At 39.2% G+C, this 21,479-nt stretch overlaps 1 protein-coding gene across 6 annotated transcripts in view; it reads left to right on the forward strand.

Annotated features, from left to right (window-relative positions):
- Positions 1-21,479, forward strand: part of Ccdc62 (coiled-coil domain containing 62) — a 38,764-nt gene that overhangs the window by 3,503 nt on the left and 13,782 nt on the right. For 2 of the 6 annotated variants that reach the window (XM_047562754.1, XM_047562755.1), the window contains exons 3-10: positions 3,124-3,290; positions 5,087-5,188; positions 7,545-7,716; positions 11,142-11,243; positions 15,001-15,089; positions 15,420-15,535; positions 16,925-17,653; positions 19,490-19,634. In XM_047562754.1, coding sequence (XP_047418710.1) covers positions 3,124-3,290; positions 5,087-5,188; positions 7,545-7,716; positions 11,142-11,243; positions 15,001-15,089; positions 15,420-15,535; positions 16,925-17,653; positions 19,490-19,634 — 1,622 coding nt within the window. The remainder of the gene's footprint in view (positions 1-3,123; positions 3,291-5,086; positions 5,189-7,544; positions 7,717-11,141; positions 11,244-15,000; positions 15,090-15,419; positions 15,536-16,924; positions 17,654-19,489; positions 19,635-21,479) is intronic. The other 4 variants (XM_047562759.1, XM_047562756.1, XM_047562758.1 and 1 more) reach the window with 4 other exon arrangements.

Below are 21,479 nucleotides of genomic sequence, written 5' to 3' on the forward strand. Positions count from 1 at the left end.
GTCTCATTGAGGACAGGAAGGCTTTATAAACCTCCACATTCAGTAGACAAACACAAATAAAGTAGTACTTAACTATGGGAAAGGTGCTGGGTAACTCCAATTAACACGGAGGGGGAGTCAAGGGTGTATATCTAAAATTTTGAACAAGAGTATGAATAAAGATGTCATATGACAAGCCATTTCTTGTGTACTTACTCAAAGATTTTAAACTTTTGGTATTGAACTTGATCCTAAGGATGTAAAATGGTCATCTTTTTAAACTGTAATGTTCTCAAAAATAGCTCATAGCAAGTGTGTCGCATACCTGGAATCCCAGTGACTCAGGAAGCTGAGGCAGGAGGATGGCAAGTTCCAGGCCAGCCTCAGTAACTTAGCAAGACCCTGTCTCAAAATTAAAAATAAAAAAGGTAGCATGTGATTCAGCGAGTACCCCTTGGTTAAATCCCCAGTACCACAAAGAGCTCTCTGTAAACATGACTATCTACATATGTATCATTTTTCCATTTCTTTGATGACAATCTGATTTTACTCTGACCACACCCACACTTACAAACATACATACTCACCCACATGGTGTTTTTTTTTTGCGGTGCTGGGGATTGAACCCAGGGCCTTGTGCTTGCAAGGCAAGCACTCTACCAACTGAGCTATATCCCCAGCCCCCATATGGTGTTTAAAATGATTGTTCATCTGGGCACAGTAGCATTTCCCACTACTTGGAAGACTTGAGGCAGGAGAATCATGGGTTCTAGGCTAGTCTGGGTAACTTAGTATGATCCTATCTCAAAAAAAATTTTTTTTAAAAAGATCTGAATATAACTTAGAAGTAGGATGCTCCTGAGTTCAATCCCCAGTACTTAATAAGTAGATAAAATTGCTCAAAAAAGAAAAAGAGAAAAGATTGGTCATTAAATATAGTATAATATATCTCATATAAACTTGATAAAAAACAAAAATAACCTATATATCAAAGACTATAGCCATCAGTATATGTTATAGAATGAGGAAGACTTGAATAGGTACTTCATGGAAAAAGGTTATTTAAAGGTTCTCATTCTCATTAGTAATTAGGGAAATGCAAATGCAAATTCAAACCATAATGAAATGCTATTTTACATTCACCAGACTGGCGAAAATTGTCAGGTGTCAGTAAGATATGGAACCAAGTCCACGGCCGTCCCATCTGAAATACACCTCTATTTTTTCTGAACTCAGCAGCAAAGGAGGGTCCTGGTTAGTGCCTAGGAAGATTGCAGCCTAGGGAAGGCTCGTACACTGCTGGTGGGACTTAGCACAATGACTTTGGGAACTCATTTCACAGTGTCTAGTAAAATTAGAGATAAATAAGCTTTCCTATAAGAAATGTTCCAGCAATTGGAATATGTTCCACCAGTGATCCAGCAATTCCACTTTTAGGTATATATTCACACTTTAACGAACACATGAGTTGACAACAGACCTAATATGTAGTAGACTTTGGGCTGGGGTGTATCTCTGGGGCCCAAGAGTCTATTTCTAACAAATTCCCAAGTGGTGTCAGTTCTGCTGGTTCAAGGACCACGTTTTGGGTAACAAGACTCTAGAGAAATTCTTGAAAATATGCACCAAGATGCACGTCAAAGAAAATTCAGAACAACATTGTTTAAAATAGTTGCGAAGTGGAAGTAACCCAGATGACCAACATTAGTAGAATGGATGAATAAACTTTGGTGTAATAATTTAATGGAATATTATGCAATAATCTTAGTGACAAGCATGAACTGTATACAACAATATGAATGAATCTCAGGTTCATAATCTTTTAAAAAATACATTTCAGTTGTCAATGGATCTTTATTTATTTACTTATATGCAGTGCTGAGAATCAAACCCAGGGCCTCACACATGCCAGGCAAGTGCTGTACCACTGAGCCACAACTCCAGCCCCTCAGGATCATAATCTTAAGTGAAAGAAGCAAATAGAATTTATACTGTTCAATTCCATTTATATATGGTTCAAATTAAACTATAATAGTATTAATACAGTTCAAATTTATATACAATATATGTATATGTATCTTTTTTTTTGGCAGTATTGGGGATGCAATCCATGGCCTTATGCATGCTAGACAAGTGCTTTATCACTGAACTATGTCCCCAGACCAAATGCAATGAGATTTTTAAGGGATGCAAGGAAATGGAGCCAAGCAGAGTGGTGCATATCTGTAATCCTAGGGAATTACGAGGCTGAGGAGGAGGATTGCCAAATTTGAGATCAGTTGGGCAATGTAGACTCTTGTCTCAAAAAGGACTGGGGATGTGGCTCAGTATTTCAGTCCCCAGTACCACACACACAAAAAGCAAGTAAATGGTTATTCTAAGATCATGATGGTTGTTGGAAAAGTGAAAATTGGAGCTATTTTGTTCAGGACGTGATATTTAGGGTGCCTCTGGGTTACCCCCAAAAGAAAGAGCAGCTGGGATTATAGGTGTGAGCCACGGCATCTGGCAAGATGAAATTTCTTGGGTGGTTGAAGCCGGGACTGTTGTGCTGGACTTCCGGAGAAGGAGCCACTGGGGTTACAGGTGTGTGCCACCATGCCTGGCTCTCTCTCTCTTTTTCTTTTTCAGAACTAGGGATAGATTCCAGGGGGATTCTACCATTGAGTTATATCCCCAGCTCTTTTTATTTTAAAGGATCTCAATGAGTTGCCCAGACTGTCCTTGAACTTGCACCTCCTACTTCCAGGTAGTTAGGATTACAGGCTTGTGCCACTGCAGCCTGCCCATTTTTTAAAGTACAGTACAATATTTTGTATTGCTCAGCGACATGTGGGTAGTTTTTATGTTCATTGTGGTTTTGGGGGTGTTTTTTAGTTCTGGAGTTCTGGAGACTGAACGTAGGTCTCACATATGCTGGGCAAGCATCCTACCATTCAACTTCACCCCTAGCCCTTTAAAATTTTTTTTCTATTTTGAGACAGGATCTCATTAGATTGCCCAGGCTGGTCTTGAAAATGTTTTAAAAGAATTAGCCTCTAAAAAATCTCTTAGTACCCCTTTTACTCTTTAACTACTGCCTTTGAAAATACTGCTTTTTAAGCATCAGATCTAATCACAAGTTATTGATGAAATTTCCCCAAGGCGAACTACAGAAAAGAACTGAAATAATCAAGTCACTCACAAAGAAGGTAAAAGTCCTTGAGTCCAATCAAACTGAATGCCAAATAGTCCTTCAGAAGACTCAACTGCAGCTTCAGGAGATGGCTCAAAAGGCAACACATTCTTCCCTCCTCTCTGAAGATCTTGAGGTTGGCTTTATTTTTTGATAAGCTTTGTTAGTCCAGATTCTGTGTTCTGGTTATTGAAAAATTAGATGTAAATGTTTCCATTAAAAATTCATATGCATGTGTGTAGGAAAGTGTGTGCATACATATATGTCTATATACTGTTGTGTGTATGCAGACAATCTCCATCCATCCATCCATCCATCCTAGTTTTGTATTCTTCCTACTATAGCACAATACTATCCTATCATGGAGGTCAGGCTTTGTTATAGCCCTGTTGAACTGTTTTGCCATTTGGTTAATAGCACCTACCATTTTAGCCACAGTGGGCTATTTTGGAAAACCTTTCTCAAAGTCTGAAATGAGTTTCATCAAGTTTTGGTAGACTCAAATTCTGCTTTCTAGCCAGATGCATTGGTGCACATCTGTAGTCCTGGCTATTTGGGAGACTGAAGCAGGAGGATTGCAAGTTCCAGGTCAGCCTGCCTGGGTAACTTAGTGAGACCCTGTCTTAAAAAATAAAAAGGGGTGGGGATGCGGCTTAGTGGTATAGTGACCTGGGATCAATCCCCAATAACACATATACACATGTACAATTCTACTTTCTAAATTCCGAGTCTTACCTGTTATGATAAATATATCTATACCATGTTAATAGTATATTAGGAATAATATGTGTAAGACTGTGTGTGTGTGTGTGTGTGTGTGTGTGTGTGTGTGTGTGTGTTCTAATTGGTGAGTCAGCATATCTTTTTTTGAGCTCATTTACTATGAGGCAGAGAAAAAGGCAGCTTTTCATTGTTGTTGTACTGAGGATTGAACCCAGGGGTGCTTAACCACTGAGCCACATTCCCAGCCCCTTTTATTTTGAGACAAAAGTTTCACTAAGTTACTTAGGGCCTTGCTAAGTTGCTGAACTGGTTTTGAACCTGTGATCCTCCTGTCCCAGCCTCCCAAGCTTCTGGGATGACAGGCATGTGCCACTGTGCCTGAAGACAGCTATTTTTTATGTTTTCATATGCTTGTTTGATAGTGATATCATTATTGTTCTTGGTAATATAATGAGTCTTAATTCATATGCATGTAGAGTTTTTTCAATATTGTTCTAGATCATTTCTAGCTATAAAATAAGTAAAACGTGATTCTAGAATCTGTTAATATATTGGATGAAAGATGTAAGACATCTTTAGTAAACTTTATTTTTTTAGAATAGCTTTAGGCTCATAGTAAAATAGAGCAGGAAATACAGAGAGTTCCCACATGTGCCCTGTCTCCACGTACACACAACTTTCCCTCTGCAGGTGTCCTGCATTGCAGTGGTATGCTTGTTAAAATTGATGTGTCCAGGTGGACACATCATTATCACCCAAACTCAGAGTTCACATAAGTGTTCACTCTTCATGTTCTATATTCTACAAGATTTTGACAAAGTAAAATGGTGTATATCCATACCCCCCCAAAATGCATAAAATTCATTAAAGCTACTTTATTTCATTCAAGGAAATCTCTTACATGTCCAGTTCTCATTCATTTTATTCTTTCTCCATGATCCAAAATCATACATGAAAAAATTAGGAAATAGACATATTGGCAAATATCACCAGTATAATTCAGCAGGGAAAATGCAAATATTAAGAGGATGCTACAGTTAATGCAGAAACAGATGTCTGTATTCCTTTTTCATGATTGCTAACTCAGCCCATTTTCTTTCCTTAAAAAAGTTAAAAAACAAATTAGGAAAGTGAGCATAGATTGTGATTAGTGACAAATGAAAATTTTAAAAGGACTCAAAGAGTATTTTCTGTGTTATTCCCTTGTAGGCTAGAAACGAAAATCTCAGCAACACATTAGTGGAACTTTCTGCTCAGGTAGGACAATTACAAGCTAGAGAACAGGCTCTCACTACAATGATAAAGCTTAAGGTAATTAAAAATAATTATATCTCCATTTGCCAGAGCACTTTGTAGTTTACAAAGCATGTTCACATACCTTATCTCACCTAAGTCCCTTAGCCACTCATCAATGCAGAGCTGCCAAAGTTGCTTTTGTTTTAAATTCTTATTTTAGAAATGAGAGAAACAAATTTTAAATGATGTCCCAAAGCATTGAGAGAGCAGGCAGGACTCCACTTCTGGACTTTTGTCTCCATTCCATGACCTGGCATGCCTGAATTGACTTGTTTTCCTCCCAGGTACTCATTGTTAGGTATCGTGAAGTTATTGGCAAATTGCTTGCTAACCTTTTTTTCAAATGGAGAGGAAAGCTGTTATCAGTCAGGGACTTGATATAGTCATAATGTGTGTATAGTGATCTCTAGTCTCTTCTGCTGTAACACATGTCTTTGACAGTTGGTAACTAGGGGGTGATGGGACCCTCATGTTAATTCATTTGTAATTTTCCCCAGTACATTGTTTTGATGTGATCATGGGCAGACTTTTTTAAAGTTAAAGAGAAAATATCAAAATGTACAAATTAGCTTAGTGGCATCAATAACAGCATGGTCACTGGGCGTGGTTGTGCACACCTGAAATCCCAGAGACTTGGGAGGCTGAGGCAGGAAAATTTGCAATTTTAAGGCCAGTCTCAGCATTTTAGTGAGGCCCTAAACAACTTAGCAAGACTCTATGTCAAAATAAAAAAATAAAAAAGGTAGGGAATGCAGCTCAGTGGTAAAGCACCTCTGGGTTCAATCTCTAGTACCAAAATAAAACAAAAACCAACCAACCAGTATGCTGTCTCTCTCAGCAAACTGGCAAAGCAGTGAGTATTAGTGAAGATGCTGCAAAGTTATCCCCCACATTAAAATGGTGAATTTGTGAAAAAGCCACACATGAAGAATTAGAGTTTTTATTTTGATGAAAAATAGTAGTATTAGAAGCAAATGCCCTCCAGGACATGCTTATCAGGGGAGAAGGTAGGAGCCCTAGGTTTCAGGCTGAAAGAGATTGAGTGGCGGTTGTGTGGCATTGACAGTTGTGCTCTTGTCTGTGGTAGGACTTCATACGTGTATGTGCTTGCTGTTGGTCTGGTCACATAGTCAACAGTTTGTGTTGGTTTGAATGTTTTGTTTTGTTTTTCAGGCCTGGGAATTGAACCCAGGGCCTTGGACATTTTGGCAAGCACTGTACCACTGAGCTACATGCAAGTCTTTCCACTGTTTTTTTTTTTTTTTTTTTTTTTTTTGTGTGTGTGTGTGTGTGTGTGTGTGTGTGTGTGTGTGTGTGTGTGCTGGGGATTGAACCCAGGGCCTTGTGCATGCAAGGCAAGCACTCTGCCAACCGAGCTATCTCACCAGCCCTTCCATTGGTTTTTGAATGGTCTTCGCCAACCCTTTTTATTTCCCCATAAATCCTCCTACTGTGAGATATGCAGAATGAGTTTTTTCCCAGAATACACATATGATGCTGTAGCAGAAATGCTGATGGGGTAGACCTGTTAATAGTAATTCCAGGAGAGTGGGGAAGGATGAGGACTCTTATTATTTTTAGACTTTTAGGTATTGTTTAACTTGATTTTCAGTACATACCTGTTTTGTGATTCAAAGAACCTCAACAGTGATATTTTCTAATTTGACTGTGTTCACAGTGAGGTCTTGGAGTCTTGTCTTTTTTTTTTTTTTTGTACCAGAGATTGAACCCAGGGGCACTCAACCACTGAACCACTTCTCCAGCCCTTCTTTGTATTTTATTTTGACAGGGTCTTGCTGAGTTGTTTAGGACCTTGCTAAATTGCTGAGGCTGGCTTTGAACTTGGAATCTTCCAGTCTCAGCCTCTGGAGCTGCTGGGATTATAGGCATGCACAACCACGCCCAGCTGGAGTTTTGTCATCTTAATAAACTGAAAGAAGGGAGAAAATGTTGGACTTATGGGACTTATTTGTAATGCAGAAAATAATTTCCCAGTCCAAAGGCTGCCACCCTTTCTCTTGCTGGGCCGATATCTTAGGTCATCATATTGTCTGGTTCTAAACTTTCCAAGAGACAGTAAGGCATAGTGACAGCACATGGCTTCTGAGGCCAGTCAGTTTCAGATGGCAGCTCCATAACTCGTTGTGCAGCCATGGCCTAGTAACAAGACCTTTATGAGCTTGTTGATTCCTCCATCACTCAGCAATAATAGCACCTACCTCATAAAGTCAAGGCGAAGATCAGTGAGGTGACTGAAAAGTGCTTAGAAAGAAACCTGCTGCACCAGGAGGTCTGAATAAGTGTAATTTTTTTCTTACTGATTAGTTGGAATTTTAAAATCTAGCTTAACAGTTTTCAACTTGGTTTTTAGGACAAAGATATTATTGAGGCAGTCAATCACATTGCAGATTGTTCGGGTAAATTTAAATTGTTAGAACATGCTTTACGTGATGCTAAGATGGTGGAGAATTGTATTGTGAAAGAAAAGCAAGATTATAAGCAGAAACTGAAGACACTTAAGATTGAAGTCAATAAACTAAGAGGTAAGGAAGAGACGCAAGTTTAAGATGGTAATATATTATGTTGGGAATGTATTTCTTTATTTGGATTCCCTTAATCTTATATGTGAATGGGACTGTTTCTGGCTTTGGGTTCTAATATGAAATGTCTGTTTCATTTACATAGAATTATGTTGCAATTTTTGTTACAAGATAAATAATAGATTGGGGTAAACTGCATAATGTATTATATTTTTAAAAAACTCCTGCCATAGTTTAGGTGGCTGTACCAGACAGTGGCTCATAACAGACAGTGTCTCAGCAGCATGGTCCTGGCAGTTATGAAACTCAGAGCTGGAAGTGGGATTTACTGGGCTTGATTGGACTAGAACTCTTACGAAGCTCGTCTGGGGCATTTCTTCCCACAGTGAAGGCAAAACTTAACACTCCAGCAGAACCTGAGTCCTGGAACTGACATGCTGTCACTCTGCTTTGTTCTGTTGGCCAAAATAAATGATGTGACTGAACCCAAAGTCAGGTAGTGGGGAAATATACTGCTCTGTGCAGGAGGCTTTGCAGAATCATGTGCAGGGAGGGATGAGGAGTCACCACTAACAGTCTGCCAGAGTGGCTTGGTGACTGGTGTCTGAAGTAGGACTGAGCCCATGACTCACAGTGATGTTAATTCACTTCTTTCTGATTCTTGAAGTTTTATAGTAAAATGAAGGCAAAGCATGTCAAATGCCTTTGTATGTATTTGCTATATACAGCATATATGGTTTAATGTGATAACAGGTGATAGTGTCAGACTTTAAATCTACAAAGGATATGGAGGTAGGCCCACTTCTCTCTGACCTTTCCCCGTGGGCAGGTTGGGCGATACAGAATAAACTGATTGAGGAGCTATCTTTTTTTTTTTTTTTTTTTTTTTTGTCTCTGGGGATTGAACCCAGGAACACTTAACCATTCAGTCATGTCCCCAGCCCTTTTTATATTTTACTTTGAAACAGGGTTTTCCTAAGTTGCTCAGGGTCTTGCTAAGTTGCTGAGGCTGGCCTCGAACTTGTAGTCCTCCTACCTTAGCCTCCTGAGTCCCTAGGATCCTAGGCATGCGCCACTGCCCCTGGTGAGGAGCTATCATTTTAGTCTTAAATCTGTACCCATAGTATCACATTTTATAAATGGCTACTTTGTTAGACAAGAGGACTGACCCTACTGTGGAACAGGCCACCTTAGAAGCAGCAGCAGAACCGTGGCAGTCACTCTGCCTCTCTGTAGCCCTCTCTGTAGCGTGGAGTGCCTCAGGAGGCAGCAAGGTCCTCTTCCTGGACGTACCAAGCAAGAGAGTGATGTGCAGAGATTCCTGCATGTTCCTGAACAAATGACTTTTTGTATTTCTTTCAACTAAAAAATTCTGAAATTATGAAATTTTATCTTGGACGATTTAATTTGAAAGACTCAGCATTCTGAATCTTGACCTTGACCTATGGTAAATATCATAGATCTTGTCTTCATATGTAGCTTCTGCTAAGACTATAATCATTATGAGCCCTGTGTTAGTGGACATAGACTCTGTCCTCTCCTTTGAATCAACAGTTGATAGTTCAGGGATACATTGTAGGTATTCAGTGTTTATTGAATGTTCGGTACATATGTAGGTAAAATATTCAAGTTTAAAAAGGTCTGTTGTATCAATATTTATGTATTATAAGTATTTTATAAATTCAGTACTTTAAAAAAGAAGAAAAGTAGGGTATTAGGAATTAGAACAGAGAGTGTTGGAAATAGACTCATTTAGTCTCATTGGACTGGGAAGGCAAATTTGAAGAGTTAACATGTGAACTGAAACTGGACAGTGGGCAGAACTACCCATGTGAAGACCTGGGCCAGAACCTTCCAGGCAGACCATGCATGGTGGTGCACACGTGTAATCCCAGTGACTTGGGAGGCTGAGGCAGGAGGATCACAAGTTCTAGGCCTACCTCAGCAACTTAGACCCTGTCTCAAAATAAAAAAATTTAAAAAGGACTGGGGATGTAGCTCAGTGGTAAAGTACCCTGGGTTCAATCCCCAGTACTGAAAAACCAAAACAAAAAAACGCTTCCAGGCAGAAGAAACAAAAAATACAGAAGCACCAGGGTGGGTTTTAAGGTTGGAACTTTCTTTTTTCTTTTCTTTCTTTTTTTTTTTTTTTTTCCTTTTTTTTTGTCTAACACCAACAAATTCTCCATTTCTTCAATGCCAACTGAATGTCCAAAAATTCAGTTCAGTTCAATTCCACACCGTCTACCTGGAGTTAGTGTCAGATCCCACAGATGATGATGATGATGATGATGACGGTTATGATATTGGTAGCGGGATTGAACTGAGGGGTACTCTATTGCTGAGCTACATCCCTGGTTCCTTTTTTATTTTTTATTTTGAGACAGGGTCTCCCTTAGTTGCCAAGGTTGGCCTCAAATTTGCATTCCTCCAGCCTCAGCCTGCGGAGTCGTTGGGATTTCAGGTGTGTGCCACCACGCATGATTTAGACCCCATTGTTAAAGGCAGACTTCGGACACCAGTCAGAAATCCCAGGAGGTCCCTGTACTTCTGACCAACTGACTATAACCATCTCCTTGGGTTGGATTGTTTTCTAGAATGGCTCATAAAACTCAGGGAAGCACTTTACCTTCATTTCTGGTATATTATGAAGGTTCAGTTCAGGAACAACAGGCGGAGGAGGTGGCTCCAGGATCCATGCTTGGCGCTCCCATTCCTTCCCTGGAGGTGCTACCCGAATATCTCCATGTGTTCACTAAACCAGATGCCCTCAAAGTTCAAATCTCCTGTTCAGAAATTTTTATAGAGCTCAGTATCCAGGCCTGCTTCCCTTTTTCTCTTAATCCCTCGGTCTTGCTGTGCCCAGCCCCATCTGGAAACTACCTGGGGATCCTTCCTAAGCAACCTCATTAACAAAAACTCTGGTGCAGTCAAGAAAGGCTGCTTTCCAGTGACAGAAGTCAGAATAACCGGGGTTTTAGGTCTCTGCCAGGAACAGAGATCAAAAAGTCAAACTTATTTTTCCTTTTACTTCATACATGTTCTGGGAGCTAAAGGAAAGAAGTGGGAGAGGGCGAGGAGGAGGGACGCAGCCTGGTCACACTGACTGTGCAGTCTGCAGTAAGGGGTTTCGACTTCTTTCCAAGTTCACTAGGAGGACTTCTTATTGAGAAATGACATGCAGTTTGTTTCTCAAGATTGCTGTGTGTCTGCTGGGCTGTAGCAGGGGAGGCAAGGCCAGAGCAGGGAGACCAGCCAGACAAGAGGTAGCAAAGCCTTGGACCAGTGTTGTTGCCAGGAAAATGGCTGGCATCTGGCTTTCAGATTAATTGGAAGTTTGTGCTGAGGATATGAGAATTCTTCATAGTGCAGAACTTCCTAGGAAACCAGTATTTATTTGAGGACTTTTTTCCCTTCTGTTTGTGAAGAGGACCTAACCGAAAAGACAACAGAAAATAATGAACAGCGAGAAGAGATCATTCGCCTTAAGCAAGAGAAAAGTTGCCTGCACAACGAATTGGTTTTTACTGGTAAAAATAAATAATTAAAGTGATTGAATAGTTCAATGTTAGTAATCTAAACTTTCTTTGTACTGCTATGACAGCTGAATGGAAACATTTGTCTCAAAACAGGTTTGGTTTTGTGTTTTGTTTTGTTTTTAACTGCCCTTTGAGGAATTGGTGAGGGACCAGGCAGGGAATTTTAATTGTAATTAAGCTTCCAAGTAACTGTTCCCTTTTCTGTGAAATGAGGATCTATACTGAGCCTATGACTCTTCTTCTCACTGAAAGCATAATATTCCTTTAAAATTCATTTAGGCCAGGTGCAGTAGTGCAAGCCTGTAATCCCAGCACTCAGGAGGCTAAACCAGGAGGATTGTGGTTTTGAGACCAGCCTCAGCAAGAGCAAGATCATGTCTCAAAAAAACAAAAAAGAAAAAAAAGTTCATTCGAAAAGAATTTTATGTATTGATATAAGGAGGAGGTTTATTTTATTTTGTGGTACTAGGGATTGAACCCAGGGTGCTTTACCACAGGGCTACATCCCCAGCCCACTTATTTATTTGTTTATTTACTTATCCATTACTAATTTGTTTTTCCCATCTGTTGATTGATTATACTGTGGATGTAATGCAGGGCCTCATACATGCTGGACAAGCATTTTACTGTGGAGCTACATTCCCAGCACTTTTTTTTTTTTTTTTTTTTTTTTTTGAGACTGGGTATTCACTAAGTTGCTGAGGCTGGCTTCATCCTTGCAGTCCTCCTGCCTCAACCTCCCAAATTGCTGGGTTACAGGTATGCACCACCATGTTTGGTAAGAAGGATGTTTATAATTTTGCAAATTCTCAATAAAAATTAGGAACTCAGTATTTTTCCAATTTTGCAAATTAATTACCTCTAGTAGTTACTGCAGTTGGAAAAAATACTTGTGTATTTCTTGAGTTTATGCATATTCATATGCATCAGTATGACCCTAAAATAAGAATGCTGAAGAATTTTCCTTGATAAGCAAGTTTCCCATGTGTAACGTTGCCCCATGCAAAACATGCAAACTGCCCCAGAGTTTCCACTAGTGATGGATGGCCTGTCCTTTCCCACTCCCTGTTGAGAATCTCTGATTTACAGAGCTTGTTTACAACCTTAACAGCCCAGGTTTTTTAGACTTTCATTTCGGTAGTATTAGGAATAAGATAGATTTGGAGGTAAAGTTCCAAGTGAAAATTAGATTGACACTTTTTGGCACACTCTTACCTAGCCTCAGTACCCCTCCAGGGGGAAACATGGCATTATTATTTTATTTACGATTTTTCAAATACAATGAAATTCTTAATTTTAATCTATGATTAAAGATTGGGGGAAGCCAGGTGTGGTGGTGCACACCTGTAATCACAGCTGCTCAGCAGGAGACTGAGGCAGGAGGATTGCAAGTTTCAAGCCAGCCCGGACAACTAAACAAGACCCCGCCTCAAAATACAATTGTTTTAGAAAGGGCTGGGGCTATAGTTCAGTGACAGAGCTCTTGCTAAGCATATAGGAGGCCCTGGGTTCAATTCTAAGTACCACCAAAAAAAAAAAAGGTTTTGGGGAAAATGCAGTTTTCTGCCACCAGAGGCCACTATTTCCATTATTTCCCGGATTGCCAGCTCAAAATTACGTTACTTTTTGTGTCACTAAAGATGTAGCATGTCACTAAAGATGTAGCATATCCCTGGCTTTACTATTGAATTTGAAGAATCTGGATCAGAATTTGTGTGCAGGAGTTTTACTAATTCTTAGAGGCCCTTAGGCCCTCAAAGAATTTAGTACTACACAAATGTTATGAATAAAATGCCCTGAAATATCAAAGGAAAAAAATAAAAGTTTATGGGACATTTTAACAGTCTCTTTTTGTTTGTTTTTTTGAGACAAAGTCTCATTATACTGCTCAGGTTGGCTTTGAACCTCTTGGCTCAAGCAGTCCTCTAGAGTAGCTGGAACTACAGCTGTGAACCTCCGCCCCAGTCAGGGCTCCTTTCTTTTTGACACATCATTCTTTACTTATGCATCCTATTACATGTCACTAGGAAAAGTGTATGGAATTTGTTAAATAATACTGTAATACATTTTGTGAAACACATTTTTTTTTAAAATTTTGGTACGGGGGATTGGACACAGGGCTGCTGTACCCCTCAGCTACATCCCCAGCCCTTTTTAAAAAGTTCTTATTTTGAGACAGTGTCTCACTAAGTTGCCTGGCTTGGAACTTGCAATTTTCCTGCCTCAGCCTCCAAAGTAGCTACAATTACAGGTGTGAGTCACTGTGCCTGGTTTAACACATTTTATTTGAACTCAGAAGATATCTTTCAGTTTTACTTCCAAGTTCAATTTTTTTTTCCTTTTGTTGAAGATGAAGTTCTTCCCATGGGCTGAGAGACATGCTTCATTTGTTTGCATAAGGAGTTTGCAAAGAGAATCGTTTCCTTGGTCCTGACAGCTGTGGAGATGGGGCTTCTTTGAGGACTTGCCTTAGGCTCCCAGTCAGAGGGCAGGGCCGGCAGGAGCGCTCTGGCACCTTTTTCACTGCGCTCTCAGGCTGCTTGCTCAGGCAGTGGTCCGCAGAGCACGCCAGCTCTTGGTGCTCTGTGATCAACTTGTGAACGCAGATGGACCCCCTCCACTTTGATCTCAGCTAAACTCAGCTGTGTAGAAACTGTCCAGACTAAAGAAAGGTTGATATTTAAGGTGGAGTTACCTCTTAGGCAATGGTAGGTTCTTCTAAAATCAGAGATTAAGGCAAAGTTCAAATGTAATTAAAATTACCCAAAGTAGTTGGCTTTTGTTTAGGGGCCAGACTGTATTCAAAATAAGTATCTTTAAGCATTGGTAATATATCTAATATGTCAAGATGCTATTAATATGAGAGGTAGGAATTGAGACCACCTGAGAGTCAGATACACCATGGGCATCACTTCCACTCTTTATTGAAAAAAAATTTTTGGTACTGAGGATTGAACCCAGAGATGTGCTTTACCACTGAGCCACATCCCAACCTTTTTTTTTTTTTTTTTTTTGAGACAGTGTCTCAAAAAAGTTGCTGAGGTTGTCCTCAAATTTGTGATCCTCCCGCCTCAGCCTGTGGAGTAGCTGGGATGACACATGTCACATGTGCTATATTGCTCTTGTTTTTTTTTTTTTTTTTTTTTAATGCAAAGGATTCAGCCCAGGGTGTCATGTATGCTGAGTAGGTAGCTACAACCTCAACTCCTAAAAATGACCTTGGCATATTTGCTCTCAGACTTTTTAAAAAATATATTTGTATTGGTGAATCTATATAGAACACATTGGTTATTACATTCTTGTACATGCACACAATATGACTATATAATTTGTCGTTTTGTTAGCTCTCAGACTTTTTTAGACATAGATAAACACACATAAGTTCGAATTCTTTAAAAAAAAAATTTTTGTAGTTGTAGATGGACAGAATGCCCTTATTTTATTTGTTATGTGGTACTAAGTGTCGAACCTGGTGCTGGCATGTGCTAGGCACATGTTCTGACACTGAGCCAGAACCCCAGCCCCTTGAATTCTTTTTTGACTTAACACGAAATATATTCTGAGATTGTCCATTTGATGAAGAATCTAGTCAGAATCACAGAGTAAAGCTCTTCCCAGTCAGGCATTCTGCAGTTTTTAAGTTCAGGAACAATACAACAACAGTGCTAGTTATTAACTTGTTGGAAATGGAGAAGTTTATGTTGATACAGCTGATGAACAATGTTTAATAATTTTTGTTCTTAAATAGTAGAGAGAGAAAAGAGGAAAGATGAGTTACTGGATATCGCAAAGTCAAAGCAAGAACGTACAAATTCAGAACTGCATAATTTGAGACAGGTATGTGCCCAGCTCTCCTTCTCTCACTATTAGGAAGGAAATGTTCATGAGCAGATTAAGAAGTTGGTTTGCCTGTTAATTTTGTCTTTGGCACTTTTGGAATCCTGACTATGCTAAACATACATTTAGCATAGCAGATAAGTCTTGCCTATGGTAATTTAAAGTCAGCTACCCTAGCAAGTATTAGTGTGAACATAGGGAAAGTAAAGGCAAGCAACGCACATTTCTCCAGCAAACTATCTAACGTAGCAAGGTTTGAAGGTGACAAATCGTTGCCTCAATTTAGTTCTGTTATTACATTTTATATTGATTTATCACTATCTATGGCAGATTTATGTAAAACAACAGAGTGATCTGCAGTTTCTTAACTTCAATGTGGAGAATTCTCAGGAATTAATACAGATATATGACTCAAAGATTGAGGAATCGAAGACCCTGGCATCCAGGTAATCTCAGCACATGCCATTACTATGATCTTGGATTTTATTTCTTCTTTGGGTTGGTATTTTCTTTGTGTTTACCACAGGCCAGGACCTACCACCATTCTTCATGTAGTAGGAAATAAATATATGCGAGCTAATAGTAATTATAGTCCTAGGTTCTGGTGAGACCCATCTAAAAATTTTAGGCATGATTCTAATTTAGCCACTTGATAAAAGTAAAATAATTAGACCTGATCTGTATTGGGTAGAAGATATGCCAGAGGAAATCTAATCCTTCATTCAGTTATTTACTCATTCAGCACCCACAGTGTTTAGGCACTGGGCCAGGAATAGGACATAGGAAGATGCACAGGACTTGATTCTTACCTTAAAGAAATAATGTCAGAGAATGGCATTGCTATCTGCAGTTGGAGGTCAGCACTGAGGGCGATCTCTGCCCTTGGCCTGATTTTCCTGTTTGCCTTAGTAATAGGAGACCTATTCCCTAACTTGTAACAGGCAGTGTGGGAATGAAACCAATTTCTGTAAAATTAAAGTATAAATATATAAAGTATGGTTTAATTTAGCAGGCATATAAATAACTAAACCACCATTAAATTTAGTCTGCTTTTCCAAGCAGAAATGTTACAAGAAGCCGTGAAAAGGAAGAGGGATTAGAGAAGTTCCTCAGATCTGGATTGGGTTGACACTGATGGCATCTCCTCTCTCTGGAAGAAAAAGTAGTGGGGTCAGTAGTTGCAGGAAGGGGGTGTAAATGATTGCTACGGCAGTGAGACCAGATCCAGCTGTGCTCCGGTGCTTATTGCACTCTCCTTCTGAATCCTTTGCTGGAGGTTGTTATCCTGTTGCTCTGTGGCCCCAGCTGCTGCCGCTGCCAGTAGACACCAGTTCCACTTAGGGTTCTCTTGCCGGCAGAATCCCCTGACATACTGGTGCTTTTTCCTCTTTCCACTTCAGTGCCATTGGGAGGTACTTGGTGAGTTGAGGTTACTTCTAAAAAGCATAAAATGGCCTACGTGCCATTTTAAAAGGAGAGAATTGTATTTTTTAGGGGATCAGAACAATACAGATCAGAATACCTGAATACATATGACATGAGAAACCTTAAAGTAAGATATGCCAAAAGGTTTTGTCACATTTAGGTAGTATTCTTGACATTTTTTTGGTCACTTAGACAGTAAGTACAGTAGAAGTTAAGAATGGGAAAGGGGAAGTGCATGCGGCTTGGTGGTCAGAAAGGCTTCCTGGAGGAGATCAGGCTGGAGGTGGGCTCTGCAGATCAGATCAATGGGTATTACTGGGATTTAGCTCTACTAATGAGGCATTTGGGAAATACTTAGAATAATGATATCAAGTGTTTTATAACTTTCCTTTTTTGTAATGCCACTATAGCAGAGACATGTGTTTGTCAGACCTTGACAATAACTACCCAAAAGTCGATGCTAAGAGGGAGAAAAATCAGAAGTCACCAATTAAGGACCCAAAATTTGAGGACACATTGGCTCAGCAAAATAGGCCAGACAAGATTTCTTGTGAGGTATGCAAAGGGAAGAAACTACAGATTAATACTGAATCAGGGGAAAAAAGTATAATTGCTTTCTCATCTCTGTTTACAAAAGACTTAATAGAGAAACAAAAGTCTTGGTCTCTGGGCGGAAAAATCCAGAGTGAACCTGAAAACAAAATCACAATGTGCAAGGTCCATGCAACATCACCAAAATGTAGTGGAATTAGGTTTCAGAATGAAGAGAAGCAGTTCTTAGAAACTTCGGCATCTTTACCTGATGAAAAGCAGTGGCATGATGTCAGTGTTTACCTGGGCCTGGCCGACTGTTCTGATTCAAAGCCGCTCCAAAAGCTGGATGTGGACTGCCATGAGCCAACAGAAAGGGCTGAGGTCTCATGCTGCCCCAGGAGTGAAGGCTGTCAGACTGACAGCGGCCTGTGGGAGTCCAAGTGCTGCCACCCAAGTAACTTCATAATCGAAGCCCCAGGCCACATGTCTGACGTGGAGTGGATGAGCATCTTCAAGCCTTCTAAAATGCAAAGAATCGTTCGCCACAAATCTGTGTGCACTTGTTCAGGAAGCGTCAGTGCAACAAAGTACAACTCCTCGGCAAGGTTAGTGATCCACATCTGCGTGCCAGTACGCAGCGCGTGTGCCAGGCTGTGGAAATACCAAGGGCCCCAGTAGCCACCCCGTGCCTTCTGCTAAACCAAAAGCAGTGTTTGCAAAAGAAACCTAAGACAGACCGTTTACCCTTCACCACAGCAGAGTGCTTGATGGGGCAAAGGCTGTCTTAGATTTCAGTGAGGACGACTCCTGAGGCAGATGCTTGGCTCAAACAAAACCAGTTGTTATGAGTTGGGCAGATATGTTTTATTAAAACACAGGTGGGCGGGTCACTGTGCAGAGTGGAATGCTGCTCTGGAGCATTCCTCACCCCAGGATCTATTTGGAATCGACAAGCTGATCCTTTTGTGTCCATACTGCATTATTTGGACCCCATATCAAAATATTTTTTTTGCCCTTATCCAGGGTGACTTGGTATATTCCATATCCAACTGCTTCTCCTTGGGACCCAGTTAATGTCTGTTTTCAACTTTATGGTTCTCCCCATTTTTTTTTATCATATAAGAGAATATTTGTATTTAATAAACTGGTAAAAGTTACTAGGTTTTTAGAGATGAAATGGATTAGATATTAGCAGAGGCTGAATTATTCAGGTTCATCTTATTGTTAGATTTGCTGAATCTTGTGGTTGAGTGGCACTGTAATAATGTCAGCTATTTTTAACAAAGCATAGCGCTTAGATCTTAAAATACAGAAAGGATGATGTTTCTATATTGAGAGTCTTATTTGAATTATTGTATTGACTTTCATTTTAAAATTTCTTTCTGGTACTTACGTTATTTGGAGTATTGACCCTTTTAGAAGCTTCAGTCCTTTAAAAATCATATTCTGCCATTTGCAAAAATATCTTTTCTAACTTGGTTGTTGCATTAAATGTCATCTAGTCATATTTGGTTTTTAAAGATCTTTGGATGACTGCAAGTAATCAGTAGGGCACAATGTCCTGTTTGTCACTACTAAACAAGAACATTGATGTTAAGGGGAAAGCTTGCATTGGATAGTTTTGAGAGCATAGAGGGGCATATGAAAATATAATTTATATGTTAAACTGTATGTGTAAAACAAATTCAGAATCACCTTTCCTTCCAAGGCCCTTTTGACCTGACTGACTTACTGTAACTGAGGTAACTGCTTGCCCTGCCAGTGGAGGCACATGCCAAGACATCACATGACAGATACGCAACTAAGTAGGAAAGATAATTGTGTTTTCCCGTTTTTCCCTAGATTACAAGAGCTTGTATGTCCACTTTATTATCTAAGTAAAATATTCACATTTATGCCCCCATTCCATTTGACAAGAAGAGGTTTGCCTGTGGAGACAGAGGCCATGGGCACCTGCTCTTCCCTGTGTTCCCTAAGACCCAGTGACTGTGGGAGCTTTGGGAGCCGCTGTGGTGCCGTTCCACCTTCACAGAGGCTTTACACAGCCATTGGCCTCTCAAACCAGAAACCTAACATTTCCACACGTTTAACCTTACTCTGCATTAATTTTTCCCCTCCCTTTGGATAATCCTATCCCTAGGACTATAATCTGCCTTCTTTCCTATCATGTCAGGAGAGTGAATTTGGTGCCTGTGGCGTGCTTAAGCACACCCTCTTTGCATTTATTTTGTGGGGGGGAGGGAAATTTCCTATTCTATAGTTACCTTAAATACAAATATTGTTTTTATTCTTATTTGCAAACAATGCATTCATTTCCAATATTATCCTCAAAGCTTCTTCATTTAAAAAACATGTTTTGTCTTCTTGAGATACTTTTAAGTATGATACATGTATGGTACTGCTTTAAGATAATCTGTTTCTGTTTGGTTTTATTATCACAGTGAGCTAATTGCCATCCAGCATTCCCACTGTTTGAGTTCTTCAAAATCTGCCCTAAAAGAGGATGAGACAGAGGCCCCTCCTGATAAAAGTAATTCATCCAAGGGTTTGTTAACCAACAAAGATGCAGCGTCATCCAGCAAAAAGGTTTGTGTTTTGCTTAGTAACTCTTAGTTTACTCAAGATTTCTATCCAACATGCTTTAGTTTTTCTGTAGTACTATTACATAATTTTGGCCATTCCTCAGTTTTTCAAGTTATAGAACTTTAAGTTTCTTTTTGTAAAATTCTTTGAAGAAAAATTGTATTGCTTTTTTTTTTTTTTTTGGCAAGTTGATATATGTTCATTGTTTTATAAAAACCAACAGCAATACAGAAAATATGCCCAGAAAATATCACCCATCTGCTTGTCCTCAGCCACTACTTCCTCCAAATACAACCCCTGCCAAAAGCAGAGTCACCAGAGACACAAGGTAACATATTAGTGTCCTTATTTATTGACATCTCTCTGCAGAGATGTGCATACAGATGAACGTATAATAAATAGGACTTTACTATATAAGAAGACATCCAACTCAGCTCATAGGCAAAGACATCCACAGACTGAAGGTGAAAGGCTGGGAAAAAACATGTCACTCACATGGATCATGTGAACAAGCAGGGGTTTCCATCCTCATGTCAGATAAAGTGGACTTTAAGCCAAAGTTAATCAGGAGGGACAAAGAAGGCCATTTCATGCTGCTTAAGGGAATTATACATCAACAAGACATAACAATCCTAAATATTTATGCCCCAAACAATGGATCATCTATGTATATCAAATAAACCCTATTCAATTTCAAGAATCAAATAGAACACAACGCAATAATACTGGGTGACTTTTTTAAAAAATATTTTTAGTTGTAGATGGGCACAATACCTTTGCTTTGTTTTTTTATTTTTATGTGATGCTGAGGATCAAACCCAGTGCCTCACATGTGCTAGGCAGGCAGTCTACCACTGAGCCATAATCCCAGCCCAATGCTGGGCCACTTTAACATGCCTCTCTCACCACTGGATAGATCCTCCAAACAAAAACTAAATAAAGAAGCTATAGAAGTAAAAAATGCAATTGATAATTTAGACTTAACAGACACATAGAGTGTTTCATCCATCAATGACTGAATATACTTTCTTCTCAGCAGCACACGGATCCTTCTCTAAGATAGACCATGTTATGTAATCTATCATGAATGTTGGCATGCAATTGTAATATTACCTTAATTTGTTTTTAGCATCTGTAGGGTTATTTTAATAGTTCCCTTTCCATTGATACTAATTTTGTGTTTGTACTTTTTTCTTGATTTGACTTGTTTGATTTTTATCAAATTTTAGTTGTATTGTTTCTTCTCTACTTCATATAGTTCTGCTTCTACTTTTACTTTTTTCCTTCCTACTACATAATTTGAAAGTAATTTGATTGTTATTTTAGCTTCTTCTGATACAAGTATGTTGTTATAAATGTTCATCTGAATACTGTTTTCATCCCAGAGAGCCTGATATATTAAGCTTTTATTATCACTTAGTTCAAAGCACTTTTCATTTATTTTTCTTGTGCTTTCTTCCTTGACCTCTGAGATAAGTGTGCCATTTAATTTTGAAATAGTTGACATGTGGGGGTGGGGTTCTATATATCTTAAATTGATTGATTTCTAGTGTAGTAAATCATGTTGAAACACAGTTTGCATGATTTCAAATTAAAAATAAGTAATGGAAATGCTTTTAATATTGATTGTATTGGTTGCATACATGTCAAAACTGATCAATTTGTATACTTCAAATATGTGTATTTTATTGTACTTCCATTTTACCTCAGTAAAACTTTGGGGGAAAAAATGTAAAAAAAAAAAAAAAAGAAAGAAAGAAAGAAAAAGAAAACATCTAACCCTGATGAGTTCCCAGGAAACCAGAATGGCAAATTTAAATCTCCACTCTTCCATTCCACTAACGAGAA

This window comes from Sciurus carolinensis, chromosome 8 (assembly GCF_902686445.1).
Source record: "Sciurus carolinensis chromosome 8, mSciCar1.2, whole genome shotgun sequence".
Taxonomy (NCBI): Eukaryota; Metazoa; Chordata; class Mammalia; order Rodentia; family Sciuridae; genus Sciurus; species Sciurus carolinensis.